Raw genomic sequence first — 18637 nt, forward strand, 5'->3', positions numbered from 1 at the left:
CATTGCTGCAGTAATCCAGGCCAAAGGAGCACCAACTAAATATTGAGTGCTGTACATGCTCATACTTTTCATGTTCATACCTTTCAGTTGGCCAACATTTCTAAAAATCCTTTTTTTGCATTGGTCTTAATTGATATTCTAATTTTCCAAGATACTGAATTTGGGACTTTCCTTAGTTATCAGTTATAATCATCAACATTAAAAGAAATAAACATTTGAAATACATCAGTCTGAGTGTAATGAATGAATCTTATATACAAGTTTCACTTTTTGAATGGAATTACTAAAATAAATCAACTTTGTCATGATATTCTAATTTTATGACCAGCACCTGTACATACATACACACACACACATGCATGCATGCATGCATGCATGCATGCATACACACCCCCATACCTATACAATTATAATTGTAATTAAAATGTTCAAGTGTCTGGAAAGGAAATAAAATGTGTAATAAAATGTATGAAATGTATAAATACAGCATAAGCCTTACCTGCAATTTGGCCTATTTGCAGTAAAGTCTTCCTTGCCTTGCCAAAAGTGTGTGTGTGATTCATAATCATATTTCAAAAATCTCTTTTTCTGCTTCATCTGGAGAACTAAAATGTAAAACTTGCCTTGACTATCCACTCTGAATTTAGCAGGATAAATGAGGCTGTATTTGATTTTGGTTTTGCGTAAACGCTATTTAATGTTGTAAAATGTAGCACGTTTAGCAGCTGTTGAAGGTGAAAAAATCAGGGAAAATGCGAATAAGGTTATTTTTCAAATACAATATCTTGTTTCAGTCTGAGAAGTGACATTAGATTAATCTTTGATTGTAATTTATTGAAGCTTGCAATGAAGCTTATAGGTTTTGAGGGGTTCGATCCAAGTATGTGGTAAGCTGCTGATATCCTGGTGTTTGATTTGAAGTCCTCTCCAATTATTTGAGAAAATAATTCAGCGATGAATTTCACTGAGTTTGGGCTTTCACAATTTTCTGGGAGACCTTCAATTCTGATATTATTTCTTATATATACATCTTCCAGCATAGTTATTCTGTCTCCAAGCACTTTTCTTTCAGATTTAGTAGCCTTTGCTTTTTCAGCAGAAGCCATTTTTTCGACTGTTTCAATACTGTATGTGTTGTGAAAACTTAACATCTTTAAGCATCAAGTGCTCTAAATTTAGTTTTAGCCTTACTTGCATTTTCCACTATTTTTTCTAGCATAGCTTTAAAGGTTGCCTCAAAGAGATTACTTAAATATTTCTCCAAGTCTTTAATATTCTGAAACAGCTTGTCATTTGTCATGTTCACGTCCTTTATATCTTTCCTTATATCCTTTATATTGCTCTTTATCTCATTTATGTCCTCCCTGAATGTGGTAGGTATTGTGGCGATTAACGCAGCTATCGTTACCTTCGGCTTGGATTGTTCGTTTCAGTCTTCTCTGTGCTCCACAGGTAGAGTAGCAAGCCCAGTTGGAGTTGATGCTGCTGGCTTTGCGAAGGGTATCTGGCAGCGTGGAAAGTAAGGCCTTTTTCAGTTCCAATGAACCATCTGGAATTGACAAGGTCTCCTGGCCTGACTCATTTTGCATTTTCGCTCCCACTTTCGCTCTCGGATGGAGGTGATGCTGTTGCGTCAGGTCTCAGGAGACCTGCCAGTCATGCTTATATATCCTTGCATATGCTGTTTTATGACAGCCTCAAAATAAGTAATTTGTTCTAAGATTAAAGTCTTCAAATACTTTGGAAACTGAAGCGATCAGTTGTGTTACTCCCTTACTTCATGTGTATTTGAATATCAATACATTTGTAGCTCATCACTGAAAGCATTATGTGCCTTGTCCTACTTACCAATGGTTTTGGGGTACGAAAAAGAACAAAACACAAAGTTCACTCAGCAGGAGTTTACTTGCAAAATATGTAAGTTATCTCCAAAACTTACTTTCGGCACCATGATATTCAGAATTGCATCTCACAATATCCTTTTTATAGGGTCTCCCTCTCCCATCTTTGCCACCAAGTCTCTAAGTGCTCTTATTTGCAGTAGCCAGCAGCCTGCTGTCAACATGAAGCATGATACACCCAATAAAACAATAGCCTATAACTAATAACAGGCTGATCAACCATCCACTGAGAAATACAAGTTAATTGGCACAAAATACAAATGTGTACTTCTAAAAATATCTTGAATGTATTGTAAGCTTTGAAGAGTTTTTGCTTACAGGTGCACCAGAGTTGATTTCATTAAGGTCTGCAAAAACTCAGGTAGGGCAGCAACTGACCAAGAATCACATGTCTGAATAGCTTGACTGGTAATTAATCTCTCCTATGATAATTCAGGAATGGGTAAATGCAGGTAGGTAATTGGCTGGCTATGGTTAGCTAAAATGTTACATTAGCAAACCAGGTAAAAACTTAAATCAATGTTTCAAAAGTCTTGTCGAAAAGCAACAGACAACTCAGATGACTGTCACTGTATCACAGCAAAGTGACTTTTAAATTTATCATATTTATCAGAGCCTGTGGGGCTGCAGTTATTGATGCCATTTTAACAAGAAATCAATCACTACTGCTAGTGGAACATGATTCTTTTACGTTAATTTTAACTGACCATTATGAAAATTATTTCCTATCCTGGTGCTATTATGACCCTTAACCCTTTATAAGTCACATCAAGTTAAGCCAGCAAGAAAAGTGCTCTGTGAAACATTTGTACTCTTAACAAATAGTACCACTGATACCCCCTTTTTTAAATTATAAAGCCCTCATTAAGATCGAGCCCAATGTAATAAAAATAGATGGGTTCTGTTAATAAAGGCATGGATTATAGAAGAAGCCTGTCAATTTACCTATAGTCAAAGAACAGTTCTTCACCAGTCTGGATGGCTCTTTTTGCAAATATTCCTATTCTGTGATCTCCATTAACCATCATAACTATGGAAAGAAACATAGAAGGGTGTCAAATATTTATGATACGAAACAGATTTAGTAAATAAAATTACTCAAATAAATAAAATCCAAGTTGTACACCTGAAATATTCTAAAATAACCAAATTATTTGAAGCTGAATCATATAATACCACTGCTGGCTTACTTTAATTTTTTTTGCAGATTAGGTTTTGATTGTCAAAATCTTTCTCCACAGGAATAACTATGTTGAATCGGTATTGGAGTTTTGCACCAGCCATATTTGTACAGAAGAATGATAGGTATACCTGGCACCCATCATTAAATGTCAATGATTTGATTTGTAGTTATGTCATATAACTTGAAGAAGGGTGTTAATGTCAACTGATCATCACTTGTTGATGAGATGGGTCAGTTGGATGGAGGGTCTGCTGTGCAGAACCAGAAAACCCAACTGGAAAACAAAAGATTCAGTGAAAGAACTGTGGAGTTTCTATTTGCAATGAGTTAAAGTCTTAATTCAGAAATGCTTCACCTTCATCTTGAGAAAGGGAAGAAACAATGACCTTGCAAGGACCCTGTTCAAGACTTAAGTAGTGCAGACAGATTACAAGTAGCTGTGGCCAAAATGTTCCTGGGTATCTGATATGTCGGCAGCACTAAAACCTACTGAAGTGGTAAGGGTAGTATTCAAGTCAAATAAAAGGGGGCCTTCCATGTAACAGTTGTAGTAGAATCTACACATTATGCAGAAAAGTACTGGTAGGCCAAAATGTCAAAACCTACATTTCAAAGATTCTGACAAACCTTATGATGACACAGAGAGAGCAGGAATGATATTACTCAAGCTGTTCTTATGAAGATTAAGGTACCTTTGTGCTCAGCTGGAGAAATAAATCATCATGAGGTTCAAGGTACTACTGAATATAGCTTTCTTAGAAGATGGAATGCTAGAAGCATTGATAGGAGTTGGGTCCATTCCTGTTCCTGAAAGTACTGTAATCATTAAAAAAACATTTGAGTGTAAATGCTGAAAGTAATGTATACTATTGAGTTGTTTTGAGTAATACAACTTTTCAATGTTTAGTTGAAGGTAGGGATAATGCCCCAAGACAGGTAGTCTGTGGTGATGACCTCCATTTTTAAAAAGGACACAAACAAAGAGACCACACTCTTCATTTTCCCTGGTAAAGCCAATGCTGAGGTATTGAAAGGGTAAACCTCAGATACAGGATGGGCAATTTATATTCTGTCCTGATCTTGGAACACTGGGTGAACTCTTATCCTTGAAAAGTTATCTGATGGGTCACTGAAGTGTCCTTGTTTATATCTGTGTTGTGGACTTATGGCCACATAACCTTACATGTAATGTCTTGTAAAAGGCACAAGAAGAAACTATATTGCTCTGAGACCACTGCTTCATGCTATTTTATACCTGTATTTGTTCATGTGGTTGGAATTTGTTCAGGGTGGATGGTGGACATCACCAAATGTATGTTAGTTATCTTCTCACATTTATCATTTTCACGGGACAGAATATCAAGGCATAACAAATGTTTGAAAAGAATCTGGTTTGGGAATCAGTGGACCTCATCAGACTGAAATACGGTACCATATGCCCTGGGACAATTTTAAGTGTTGTATGATGCAGATGAAATGATTTTTAGGACCATAAAATATGAGGTTATTGTTCTCTCTTAGAAAATAAAAAAGAAGTGGCTTGTCTGCTGTTGAGGTATGTTGTGGTCTTGCAAATGAGTGAGGGTAAAGATGTTGTACGGTTGACCAACGAAAGGAAGCAGTCGTTTGGTGGACATTCTACCTCAGACAAGACTTTGGACTTACTGATCTATCTATAGTATAGTAGCTTAACATGGTCCCAGGACAAAACTGAGTAATAATGAGGTTTTTAAATGAATAGTATTAAGCAATGTAAAATATTTAATATACAAGAAATCCCTGTGCCCTGTGTTGGTTGGGATTGGCTCCAGCAGACCCCTGTGACCCTGTGTTCAGATTCAGCGGGTTGGAAAATGGATGGATGGATGATCCATCTATGCACCATCTTCACCTACTGGTAAAAGCTTTGGGTAGTGACTGAAAGAATAAGATCACAAATACAACTGGCCATAACACATTTCCTGGGCTCAATCTTAAAAACAGTGCAAGGAACTCAGCTATACTATACCACCTCAGAGTAAAACCACTGATTCTCTGGAATAAAATGAGGAAACTGAAGGGGTATGAGCATGTAGTCAGAATGTCCTTCAGGCACTTACCACTGGAGGATGCACCAAGCATAGGGAATGGGGAAAAACAATGGAGTTGATCCAGGACTCAACAGAAGGATTATTTTTTTTAAATGGCCTGGGAGTGTCTGGAAATTCTCCATTAGTAGCTGGAAAATGTTTCCAAAGATAACATTAGCATTGTTTATCCAGCTTTGCATGTTGTCACTGAATCACTCCTTAAGAAGAATGTATGGAAAGTAAAGTAAATGTTACACTGTATTTATGGATCAAGACTCACAAGTCTTGATCCGTAAATATAGTATAACATTGCTCCAGGCAATTTTCTTGATATTGGCATGATTATTTCCAAATGCTGCTACCATGGTAAAACCATAGTACTGTAGCTTAACATGGTCCCAGGACAAAACTGAGTAATAATGAGGTTTTTAAATGAATAGTATTAAGCAATGTAAAATATTTAATATACAAGAAATCATATACAATTTATGCTGGTTCATAAAATACATTTCCCAAAGCATATCATTAAATATGGCATGCATTCAGTGAAATCAACCTCAAATACAAGATACTGTACATGTTGGATTCTGCTTCAACACCATAATTGCTAAATATAAAAAGCCAGAATTACAGAAGGAGAGATAACAAGATGGCAATTATCAGAATTAACTCTTAAAAATTTAAACTGAAGGTCTATAATCCATTTCATTCTGCAGCTTACTCAGAAAAAACCTGGTATCAATTTGATATGCCAGACTCCGCAGCATGGTAATGCTGCAGTAGTTAGCGCAGATGTTTCACAAAAAAGGCTCTTTCCTGCACTGTGTAGTTTTTCTCCACAAGGAAAATCTTCATGTACAATAACCAAATGCACATCCTGTGCACCTCATAAGTGGACAGTCATCAAAATTATTTTTGTCACTGTGTTTAAATTACAACTTATCCTTGAAAACTGTTACTGTTTGAATTGACACAAAATGTTCAGTGGCTGGTTTAACGCCACATCAAAAATTGCATTCTACAAAGGGAGGTGGAAAAAGAAAAATCAGAAAGAGAGAAACCGACTGTAGTGTCCTAATTTAAAAAGACAGAAATATTTTACCAGTTATGAACTCTAGATTTTGATTAGTTTGGTGCTCAGGATAATTTTGGACAACACTTTGTTCTTTCCTTAAAACCTCCATAATGCATAACAGGTTGCCTTCAAATTAGCCATGGGCATTTTCCTTGAAAAGTGTATGCATTAAAAAAAAAAAACAACATTCCAATATTCATATAAAGACAACAGTACTGCTTTAAAACAAATTGTATTTGAAACAATTATGAAAGATCTAAGAGATACCAAGCAAATTAATATATGAAGAGATTCTACAGCTGGCGAGGTAATGGTCAATAAATTCCATCAGCAACTTCTACACCTACCAAAACTCAAAAAGGTCCATGATTATAAGCATTATTTGTGAATCACCACCTTACAAAGTATATGCTGAAGTAATCTTATTTAATGTTCTTTACCTTTTGCATAGCAGTTGGGGTTGACTGAATGATTTGCAAATCGAATCTTGTTACCCTTTCGTGTTGCATCCACAACAAAATCTGACAGAAAATGTAAAGAGTGTTATTCTCTGCCATATGTAATAGCATCAAAGGGAATAAAATAAAAATTAAGAAAAGCAAATAAAACTAGTACCATTATTCAAGTTGAACAAAAAGCTACACATGTACTTGTCATACACTTTTCCCCTCCTGTCTGCCTCATCTTGTGAGATGATCTGTTAAAAGTGAAATTTGTTTGTAAATATTAATATAAAAAAACACTTTGCATTATAACATTTATACCAATTTCAACTAACCTCTCCACAGTATTCAGAAATGAATTCATTTTTCTGCACTGGTTCTTTGATGAAAATGCCCCATCCAGCTACATCAGAGGGTGCCAGCAGCAAATGCTATACAAAAAAAAAGTTTTAAACTTTTTATCACTTTAAACATCTTCACTTTTAAACTGTAAAGTGATTATAGAAAGGGCAGGAGGAAACTTAGATTTTTACAGACGCTCGAGATATATTGCAAAAATAAACAAACTTTTTTATATTAAAAAAAACAAAAAAACAAAACTTTACCATTATTACACAACAATTCTAATTATGCTATACAAGAATAAACCAATACACTAATGAGTTTCAGCAAGCAAACATGGTTCTTGCTAAACACCAACTTTAAAGCAACCCAAAAAGAAGAATCTTTTAAGAAACTAAAAAGATTAGAAACCTTGAAGCCTTCTGGGTACATGTAAGTTATCAACATCTGCCAACTAAGCTGTGTTTTATACTCATGAAATCACAATTTAATAAAGCTAACAAAATATCTCTGTTGCCATTCAAGCATATACTGAGGCACAAGGGTTGTTTTATCTTTGGCTGGGATTGGCTCCAGCTGACCCCCGTGACCCTGTAGTTAGGATATAGCGGGTTGGAAAATGGATGGTTTCATAAAACAATTAGGTTTGTGTTACATTGCAATCCATGAGATGCACAGACATAAAGAGTAATTGAGATTGGTAACTTTTGACCTTTTCCAGAATCGCCTCCATAATAAAGTTTAAGAACTACCTGCTTGAGACAATGGTAAAAAATAAACCAGTACAGGAGTACAATTTCCCTTATTTATTAAAATTCAAAGAAAAAATAGTCCCAAATTTGTAGCAGCTGGCAAACTGGGGGAATGACTTAAGCAAATAGCCACAAGTGATGCATTTACATTATTTTATCCACTGGTGTGGACAAAGTAGCACTGATAAACCACAAGATCACTGAAGCACAAAAACCATAACCAAAAACGGGGTCAAGTTCTCCCTTTACCAAGTCAACAGTATGAATTTGGTGTTTCTGAAGGCGTGGGTAAAGTCAAGCCAGTCAAAGGTGCGCACCACTCTCTGTGGGTGCTTGTCCATGCATTGGAGGCTATGAAAACTGTAAAGTGTTCCTGAATCGCTAGCAATGGAAAGTCACAAAGCCACACAGTTGTAATTTTGTGAAAGATAAAGCCTCTGTTGTATGCTGGTAACTCCCAGTATATTCAGCAGAAATTTACAGCTGTAAGGTAAGCTTCAGCAAGCAAAATGTTTCATCTGGGAGTGTGTGTGTACTACCTATTGTCACACACATGTTGGTGTATCATCTGGGTCTATCAGATCATTGTGATGCACTCCGGAATCTTCAAATGAAAAAAATAACGCATGTCAACTCTGATGTACTTAAATTGAGAAAACAACACATTTAATTTAGAATGGCTTAGCTTTCAGATGAGAAAGGACAATCCACAATGAAATAAACAAAAAAAAAATCACAGTATATACAGTGGGGCAAAAAAGTATTTAGTCAGCCACCAATTGTGCAAGTTCTCTCACTTAAAAAGATGAGAGAGGCCTGTAAATTTCATCATAGGTATACCTCAACTATGAGAGACAAAATGAGAAAAAATAAATCCAGATAATCACATTGTCTGATTTTTGAAGAATTTATTTGCAAATTATGGTGGAAAAAAAGTATTTGGTCAATAACAAAAGTTCATCTCAATACTTTGTTATATACCCTTTGTTGGCAATGAGGTCAAACGTTTTCTGTAAGTCTTCACAAGGTTTTCATACACTGTTGCTGGTATTTTGGCCCATTCCTCCATGCAGATCTCCTCTAGAGCAGTGATGTTTTGGGGCTGTCGCTAGGCAACACGGACTTTCAACTCCCTCCAAATATTTTCTATGGGGTTGAGAACTGGAGACTGGCTAGGCCACTCCAGGACCTTGAAATGCTTCTTACGAAGCCACTCCTTCGTTACCCGGGCAGTGTGTTTGGGATCATTATCATGCTGACAGACCCAGCCACGTTTCATCTTCAATGCCCTTGCTGATGGAAGGAGGTTTTCACTCAAAATCTGACGATACATGGCCCCATTCATGCTTTCCTTTACACAGATCAGTCGTCCTGGTCCCTTTGCAGAAAAACAGCCCCAAAGCATGATGTTTCCACCCCTATGCTTTACAGTAGGTAAGGTGTTCTTTGGATGCAACTCAGCATTCTTTCTCCTCCAATCACGGCGAGTACAGTTTTTACCAAAAAGTTCTATTTTGGTTTCATCTGACCATATGACATTCTCCCAGTCCTCTTCTGGATCACCCAAATGCTCTCTAGCAAACTTCAGACGGGCCTGCACATGTACCGGCTTAAGCAGGGGGACACGTCTGGCACTGCAGGATTTGAGTCCCTGGCGGCGTAGTGTGTTACTGATGGCAGCCTTTGTTACTTTGGTCCCAGCTCTCTGCAGGTCATTCACTAGGTCCTCCCGTGTGGTTCTGGGATTTTTGCTCACCATTCTTGTGATCATTTTGACCCCACGGGGTGAGATCTTGCATGTAGCCTCAGATCGAGGGAGATTATCAGTGGTCTTGTATGTCTTCCATTTTCTAATAATTGCTCCCACAGTTGATTTCTTCGCACCAAGCTGCTTACCTATTGCAGATTCAGTCTTCTTAGCCTGGTGCAGGTCTACAATTGTTTCTGGTGTCCTTTGACAGTTCTATGGTCTTGGCCATAGTGGAGTTTGGAGTGTGACTGTTTGAGGTTGTGGACAGGTGTCTTTTATATTGATAACGAGTTCAAACAGGTGCCATTAATACAGGTAACGAGTGGAGGACAGAGGAGCCTCTTACAGAAGAAGTTACAGGTCTGTGAGAGCCAGAAATCTTGCTTGTTTGTAGGTGACCAAATACTTATATTCCACCATAATTTGCAAATAAATTCTTTAAAATCGGACAATGTGATTTTCTGGATTTTTTTTTCTCATTTTGTCTCTCATAGTTGAGGTATACCTATGATGAAAATTACAGGCCTCTCTCATCTTTTTAAGTGGGAGAACTTGCACAATTGGTGGCTGACTAAGTACTTTGTTGCCCCACTGTATACTGCATGATTTGAACATATTGACTCAAGATCTGTGAAGTCAGGTATCTGATGGACAGTGTGAACATGGCAAAACACAACTGTACAACTAGCAGTAGAGCATTTATTTTTATCCGTAGTTATCCATGTGATATTTTTTTTTTATCTTCAATATTCTGCCCTATTAGTTTATTATCTGTCAGAATAGTGTAAGTGTCCTTTTACCATGCTCGACATGAAATGTATTTCAATATCATGTGCTGTGTTTTAAAAAGGGGATTCCACACGCATGAAAAACATATAAAGCTTTGTTGTCTCTGTATCAGTCAGAAATTAAGATAGCATTAAATGTTTTTGTCTAAAAAGTTGTAAATTATTTATATTTAACCCTTTTTCAATATGGATAAGTGGATGAATATTGGTTCTCTTAAAAGAGACAACAGCTAAGACAAAGAAACAGAAGCTAGCACTTCAGCATTGTATGTCCATACTGCTGAAGATGACTGTTCAGAATTCTTAATTTCATAATAAAAAAAGTAATGCAGGTTTAGGAAAATACAATCCCATTTATTTGGATAAATATTTACTTTCATTGAGGAAGAAATTCTTTTACCCAGGGCTGGGCAATATATAGAATTTTTGATTTGATTTAATTTTTCAGAAAAAAAAATCAGTAGCAAAAACTAATATGATTCAGCACTTTCATTTCATTTGCCACAACTTCTTCTGATCATTAATTAAAATCTTCAAAATCTCCAGCACCACTAAGTGTATTTGTATCAATTCCAACTATGCAGCCTGGTGGTGGTGTAAGAGGAAAAAACATGCAGCAAGGATCATAAGAAATTAGAACTGGTAGAATGTGAAGAATGTGACAATTTTCAAGGTATTATGACGCGAGAGTAAATAGGGTGGGGGTATATACAGTGCCTTGGCAGTGTTGTAACCTAAAAGTAGTTTTAGTAGCCATGGAGTACTGGTTGCTGCTTTACCGCAAGTTCACTGCTACGTCATGCATTGAATCTAAATCTGTAGCAGAGATGCAAAGAACTTTTATTTAGTTTAATGTGCATCAGCAAGGAAGAACTGCTTCTCGTAATACTATTTTAAAGAACACGTTTGTTGGACCACTGAAAAAACATTGAGAACAGCAAAAAAAAAAAAAAATAAATAAAATACAAAAGTTGACACAAGCTGTATAGATTCCATATGATGTCACCATATAAATTACAAGGAATAATTTAGCTATTTTTTTAAAATCAGTTTAACTGTTAAATGAGATGTGTGATATGTTGAACTATTTGCAAACTCATTAAGAAAAATGTATTGTCAATGGTGAAAAGCTATATTTTTTAAATAATCTAAATGAGACAAGGTAAATGAACTGCATTGAATAAATGTTTTTTGACTACTTTATTCCTTATCCAACACCATGAATCAAGTGACTGTTACGCTATCATTCATACAGTTCAAAAATCATCTCATCCTCATGCTGCTCATATTAAAGTATTTTTCTCAGCTTTACCGAGTCATACACTAAGCATTTTTACACTGACAGTGATATACCTTCGTAATCTTTTCACTGTTTGAATGACAATTATTTTATCAACAGTACAGTTGCTTTCCACTTTTCTCTTTTAGTTTAGGTTTTTTCATGTTTAGGACACTGAAACTTCTTTAGTTATCTGTCCACCCTGTTGACTTGCTCTGCTGTCAATCACTTCTGTTGTGTTCGTCATTTGCATAAAGCCAGCTCTAGACACAGCACAAAGAAAGGGAGTTAGCATAATATTAATAAATACTGACAAATAAACACAAGTCGACTAATGTTCTTTTTTCTTTACAGTCACCAAATTTCAATGAAGCCAGATTTTGGGGCGTTTAGTTTTTCAATTGGAGGCGAGTGTATGTGCATTTTACCCATAAATATTGCTATATTGAAATGTCTTTTCTTAGTGGATACCTACTGGCCTAGATGTACAATTGTGCCAAATTACATCTTTTTAACTAAATGGGAAATAGAATTTTTGTTGGTGAGTAAGTGAATGAGCCAGTCAACTTTGCTTTATAGATATATACTCTATATAGATACATATGTACATGTGCTATATTATATGGTTAGCATGGGAATGAAGAGTTTTGTATTAAATAAATAATAATAAAAAAAAAAGTTTCCATTGTTTACTAACTTGCAGACATGGATGCCAACAGGGTAATCAAGGTGTTGAATGTAATACATACAATGGAAGCTCAAATTTAAATAAAGGAGATGTGTTTTTACCAAACCTTTTTTTCTCATGTGATTTAAGACGATCACTTCTTTGAGGCATAGTTATTCAATAAATTGTTACATTCTGGGAAAAGAAAAACCATTTACTAATATTTCATATTATTGTAACATAATACAACAGATTTTCAACTATATACATGTCTGTGTGATGCAGATTTTCAATCTTTAAGGTTTTTTGAGAACATATTGAGAAATATCAAATGTTACAATCTGGGTCAGAATAATCATAGTATCAAAGTCTATATTGCCCAGTTGTCAAACCTTTCAATGAAACCTTCTCTTCTATTAACCCCTTAACCGCCCTCTGCCGGATATATCCGGCATTGTTGCGTTATTGCTAACGCCTTACTGCCGGAATTATCCGGCACATTTGCCTATGGTTATATGAATGCCTGGCGCGTAGTATAACTGACGGTTTGGCGTGGGTATTATTACTACATTGTATTTCGACAACTCTGTGGTTGTTTTGGCCGGTCATGTGATGTGATTCGGAAGTGAAAGCTGTGAATATGGCGAAACGTAAACTGACTTCAAGTGAGGTTTTGCAGGCGATTTTGGACAATTCTGATCATGATTGTAGCAGTTCTGAAGAAGATTTTAGCGACAATGATGAGCAGCAACGTGCGCTGCATGATACTGTGAATGAAGACGCGTCGGATGATGGCGATGAGTGGGTGTATCCCCAACATCTCAACTGGACTACTGCCCATGGTGAACTACCTTTTCTGCATCCGTTTGAGGCAACGTGTGGATTTACTGTTGATGTAAACAATTACACTGCTGAGCAGTTTTATGAGCTGTTTGTGTCACCTGATTTGATCAGACATTTTGTTCATCAAACAAATCTGTATGCAGCACAGTTTATTGAGAAAAATCCCAATTTACCTCCACATTCCCGTGTTCGTGCTTGGGTAGACACTGATGAAAACGAAATGAAAAAATTCATTTGGATTTTGATGTTGATGGGAATAATCAGAAAACCAGATATTGAGATGTACTGGTCTACAGATCCTATGTATGCAACACCTATTTTTGCAGCTATCATGAAATGTAACCGATTCTCTTTGCTGCTGAAATTCTTTCATTTGAATGACAATAGCAATGAGCCAGATAAGAAAGATCCAAACCGCGACCGCTTGTTCAAGCTACGTCCTTTGATTGACCATTTATTTGAAACATTTCAGTTGCCCTACATGCCAGGACCGTCAGTTGCAGTTGATGAAAATTTATTGTTGTGGAAGGGCCGCTTACAGTTTCGACAGTATCTACCATTGAAAAGGGCACGGTTTGGTATCAAGATGTTTTGCTTAGCTGAGAATTCAGGTTACATTTATAGATTTCGTGTATACACTGGCAAAGAGGATCCTATGAGTAGTATTTCAGCAGTGTTGCCAGATGAATGTAAGGACTTTGGACTTTCAGAGAAAATTGTTGTGTACCTTGCCCTACCACTATTGGACAATGGGTACACCATTTGGATGGATAACTGGTACTCCAGTTGTAGGCTGTTCCATTACCTTCATCATCGTAAAACTACAGCATGTGGCACAATTCATTCTAACAGGGTCCCCTCCAGAAGTTCGCAATTCAGCGCCAGCACCGAGTCAGCACATTGCATATCGCAGTGGCCCATTGCTGTGCCTGAAATTTCGAGACAAAAAAGATGTTCACATGCTAACAACTCAGCACAATGAGTCTGTGCAGGAGGCTCCCCGCAGAAGAGGACGCCCATCACCTACTGATGTCCGTTACAAGCCACAATGCATCATTGAATATAACAGCAACATGGGTGCTGTTGACAAGCAGGACCAAGTATTGGAACCCTATTCGGCTGCAAGAAAAACTATGAAGTGGTATAAAAAGTTATCAGTTCATCTGCTCCAAATGGCAATGCTGAATGCTCACATTTTGTACCAGAAAAATGGAGGCACAAAAACATTTCTGCCGTTTGAACATGACGTCATTGCAGACTTCATTTTCTCTGGTGAGGAACAACATGGAGATAGAGTAGAGGCAGTGGTGAGGCTCACAGAACGTCACTTTCTGGACAAACTCGAACCAACACCAACTTGGACCAAGCCACAGGCACGCTGTCGTGTATGTTCAAAGAAGGGTCAGCGTAGAGACGTCAAGACCTTCTGCTCAAAGTGTCCCAGCAATCCAGGACTTTGTGCAGTTCCCTGCTTTGGCCTGTGGCACAGCAAACTCAAATACTGGGAATGAAACTATGATTGACCGAACTACTTCGATAGCTTTTGACTGTTCCATTTTGTAGTAGACAATAAATCCAGAAGCCTGAGAAAATGTACATTTTGTGTTTTATTATGTGTTTGCCCATTTCTAGAACTTGCACAACATTTAGTGGTCAATACTGCTTGAATAAATGTAAAAAAGTAAAAAAACGAAAATTGTTCAGATTTCACCTGGCGTGGGGAATATTTAGGGAGTTGGCGGTTAAAGGGTTAACATTTACACATAAAACAAAGAGATTTTTAATATATTAACCATTGGATTATTTCGAGAGGAAAATATCTGATTACTGGCAAGTAAATATCAAATTAAGCCCTTCTCTGAAATAAATATGAAAATGACTGAAGCTTCATAAAAGTAAGCTGGAAGATTGCCACAGCAGGAAAACCTCATACTAATGGCAAATCTTTAACATTACCAGCATCTGCAGATATGGTAACCTTCATTTTGGGAGAAAAGGCAGCTACACAGTTTAAAGTCATTCCTTTACTGAACATCACCATAGCATGATACATTTTAGACATGGCTTCAAATGTTAAGGAACAGTTAATCAAAAAAGTGAAGACTAGTACATATTCGATTCAAGTGCATGAAAGTATCAATGTGGAATCAGTCAAAGAAGAATTCTCATTTTGTAAAGCCTTACTGGGGCAAACTACTTCGAAAGTTAGTTTTGAAAGGCTAGACTGTTTTATGAAATCTAATATTGAATGAAAAAAGTGTGTTACTTTGCATGTGTAATAACGGAAAAACACAGTGGAGTTGTTACCCACATTGAAAAAGTTGCTCTTGAAACAGTATATTCGCCCTGAGGCTAAGGATCTGAGCTGGTATCCCGAAGGTTGCTGGTTCGAATCCCCGTCAATGCCAAAAAGAGATCCTACTCTGCTGGGCCCTTGAGCAAGGCCCTTAACCTTCAATTGCTCCAGGGGCACTGTACAATGGCTGACCCTGCGCTCTGACCCCAAGGGGTATGCAAAAACTAACAAATTCCTAATACGAGAAATTGTATAAGGTGAAATAAAGAACAACAAAAAAAAAAAATTACCATGAACCACTTTAACAATCTGAGTTATATTAAGTGAAGAGTGATGAATTCCCGATTATTTTCAATTTCATTTTAATTTTATTTTCTAAAATTAGAATATTACAGTGGCATTCAACAGATCAAACATATTAAAGATTATAAAAACATACCAGATACAACAATTTACTTCCAATTAATTACAATGAAAGGAAAGAAAGATACAAATAATAAAGGCAGAAAAAAAAGACAAAAAAGATTCAACTACCAAACATAAGAAAGAGGAAACAAACAGACTTGCACAAAATGGAAAAAAGAAACAAAACCCCTAAATCATTTATAAAGAGGTGATAAAACAGTTACTGTTATATAGTCAATCCTAGGCCCAGACTGCTTATTCTAAAGTAATATTAATGAATTCTTGTAATATTTTAAAAAACATTTTGGGCATATCCTCTAAGAGAGAAACTGATTGTGACGATGCGGGTCTACTCCAGACTCCCTCTTTCACATATGGGAGCCTCTCAAACCCAACACCGTCAATAGTTATGACAGAACTGAGCTGACTAATGGGGACCAAACTCACATCGAGTAAGGGGATGGTGGAAAAAGTGCAAAGGTTCTTTTATTAAAAGAAAAATAAAAACAAGCTAAAAATAGTGTCCAGAGTGCAGTGTTCCAAATGTCCATAAATAATCCATAAAAACCAAGTGAAGAGGGGATAAAAACCACAATAAATAAATCCATTAAAAGCAGAGGTTAAAATGTAGTCACTAACTCCTCTCGATATCAGCCCACCTCCTTCTTCAGATCCCCCGGCTCAACCAACACTAGCGCCACCAGTGGAGACTCAGCAGCCATGAACTTCATCCTCTGACCCGTCTTGGCTGCCTTCTAACCGTCCAAGGTCGGCTCTCCCCCCGCCTTTCTTTGCACTCCTGCAGTTGTATCTCGGATGCATAAGGAGGTCCTTCACCATGCTTGCCACACTCTGTCATTATTCAGAGGGGCAAACCAGCCCCTAGAGTGTCAAAGCCTACACTCCTTTGTGGGGCCCCAGTTCGTGCTTCCATTCTCTTCTAGGTGGCCAGATCATACTCCCAGGACTGCCTTTTAGTCATCTCTTCCTCACCATTTTGCCATTTTTTTTTTCTCTTCCCCCCTCTGCCGGCCTGTACTTGTACGGCTCTGTGGGCACGTCTTAATCACGCACAGCAGGAAGCTGATGACACAATTGAGAACGATCGCACCCTCATGTGCAGGTACGACTCACCCCAATTACCTCACTAACTCCCCGCAGTCGTGTCCACGGAGACTGACACGGCTGTTTGGATTACACAGGTCTACAAAAAAAAATAATTTTGTTTTCAGGTGCCAAGGTTTTTTGAATGGATTTAGGGTATTTTGAGGGTGCTGAATTCAAAAATCCCATTACTTTTGCTGAATTGGTTCTAGTTTTTGAGATAATGGACATCCATGAAAATAATGCATTCCCCCAATGCGACTTGTGTGTGATAACAAATATAATAGCTTTTGGTCTGTCTTTTGACTCTTTAACAGTGTCTTAGGTAATGAAATATCCCATATAATTATTTGTATTTCAATTTGTAGGCCTACAATGCTATAAAAGCGACTTTTTGAAGCCAAAATTCAACTGTGAATTTGCAGAAGAAAGATGTCAGCTACAGTATAAGTTTGTCAACCCAGTCTTGGTAAATACCCAAAAAGTTCTGTCTTAAGTATATAAATACATGGAAAAATTATGACTTCATCAAGAAGAGCCTATATCAACAATCCTGATGTATTCTGCTACATCTGTGGAGAGTACATGGTTGAAAAACAAAGAAGAAATATCACAGACTTTGTGCATCGAGTATACCTGGCTTATTTTGGAGTACAGCTTGGAGACCAGGGTAAGTCTTGGGCTCCACATATGGTCTGCAAAACATGTGTGGAGCACCTACGACAGTGGACAAAAGGTGAAAGAAAACGTTTAAACTTTGATGTGCCAATGGTATGGAGAGAACCAGAAAACCACCATGACGAATGTTATTTTTGTGTTGTAAAGAATAAAGGCTTTAATCGTTACAAGAAAGCTCGGTGGGATTATCCTGATTTGGAATCATCAAGACGACCTATTCCACATGGCAATGATGTTCCCATACCAGTGTTTACCAGACTACCAAACCAGCCACTGTCAGACTCTAAAGAGAGGCAGGGATTGGAGTGTATGTCAGGTAGTAGCAGTGGAAGTGAATTTGAGGGAAGCTCTTCGACGCCTCAACCATTAAGCCAAAAAGAACTCAATGATCTGATTCGAGACTTACAACTGTCTAAGCAAGCATCTGAACTTTTAGTGTCCAGACTTATTGAACGAAAATCTTATAAAGGCGGGAGTTAAAATTATAGCCTATCGGATAAGAGAAGAGAAGCTTCTCCCATATTTTAACCAAGAGGAAGAACTTGTATACTGCAATGATATCCCAGTAATTGTACTTCAAATGGGACTAACAGAATATCGACCAGAAGACTGGCGGCTTTTTATAAACAGCTCCATTAGAAGCTTGAAATGTGTTCTCTTGCACAATGGTAACCGTTATGCGTCTCTTCCCATTGCTCACTCAACAAAACTTAAAGAAGATTATGAAAATGTAAAAATCATATTACAGAAAATACGTTATCATGAACATCAGTGGTCGATTTGTGTTGATCTGAAGATGGAGAACTTCTTGCTTGGACAGCAATCTGGATACACAAAATACCCATACTTCATGTGCCTCTGGGATAGCAGGGCAAAGCAAGATCATTGGACAAAAGTGTCATGGCCTACAAGGGAAGAAATGACTGTTGGCGCTGCGAATATTATCAACAAGCCACTGGTGGACAAGAACAAAATCATTCTCCCACCGCTTCATATTAAGCTAGGATTGATGAAGCAATTTGTTAGGGCTTTGGACAAAAGGGGTAATTGCTTCAAGTACAT

At 37.3% G+C, this 18637-nt stretch overlaps 1 protein-coding gene across 1 annotated transcript in view; it reads right to left on the minus strand.

Annotated features, from left to right (window-relative positions):
• The window catches only part of ezh2 (enhancer of zeste 2 polycomb repressive complex 2 subunit), a 144434-nt gene that overhangs the window by 43171 nt on the left and 82626 nt on the right, over positions 1-18637 (minus strand). Inside the window, exons 14-17 of the mRNA XM_051928774.1 lie at positions 7007-7102; positions 6844-6925; positions 6669-6749; positions 2847-2931 (exon numbers count right to left, since the gene is read on the minus strand). Of these exons, the coding sequence (XP_051784734.1) occupies positions 2847-2931; positions 6669-6749; positions 6844-6925; positions 7007-7102 (344 nt within the window). The remainder of the gene's footprint in view (positions 1-2846; positions 2932-6668; positions 6750-6843; positions 6926-7006; positions 7103-18637) is intronic.

Source organism: Erpetoichthys calabaricus, chromosome 6 (genome assembly GCF_900747795.2).
Source record: "Erpetoichthys calabaricus chromosome 6, fErpCal1.3, whole genome shotgun sequence".
NCBI classification, from domain to species: Eukaryota; Metazoa; Chordata; class Cladistia; order Polypteriformes; family Polypteridae; genus Erpetoichthys; species Erpetoichthys calabaricus.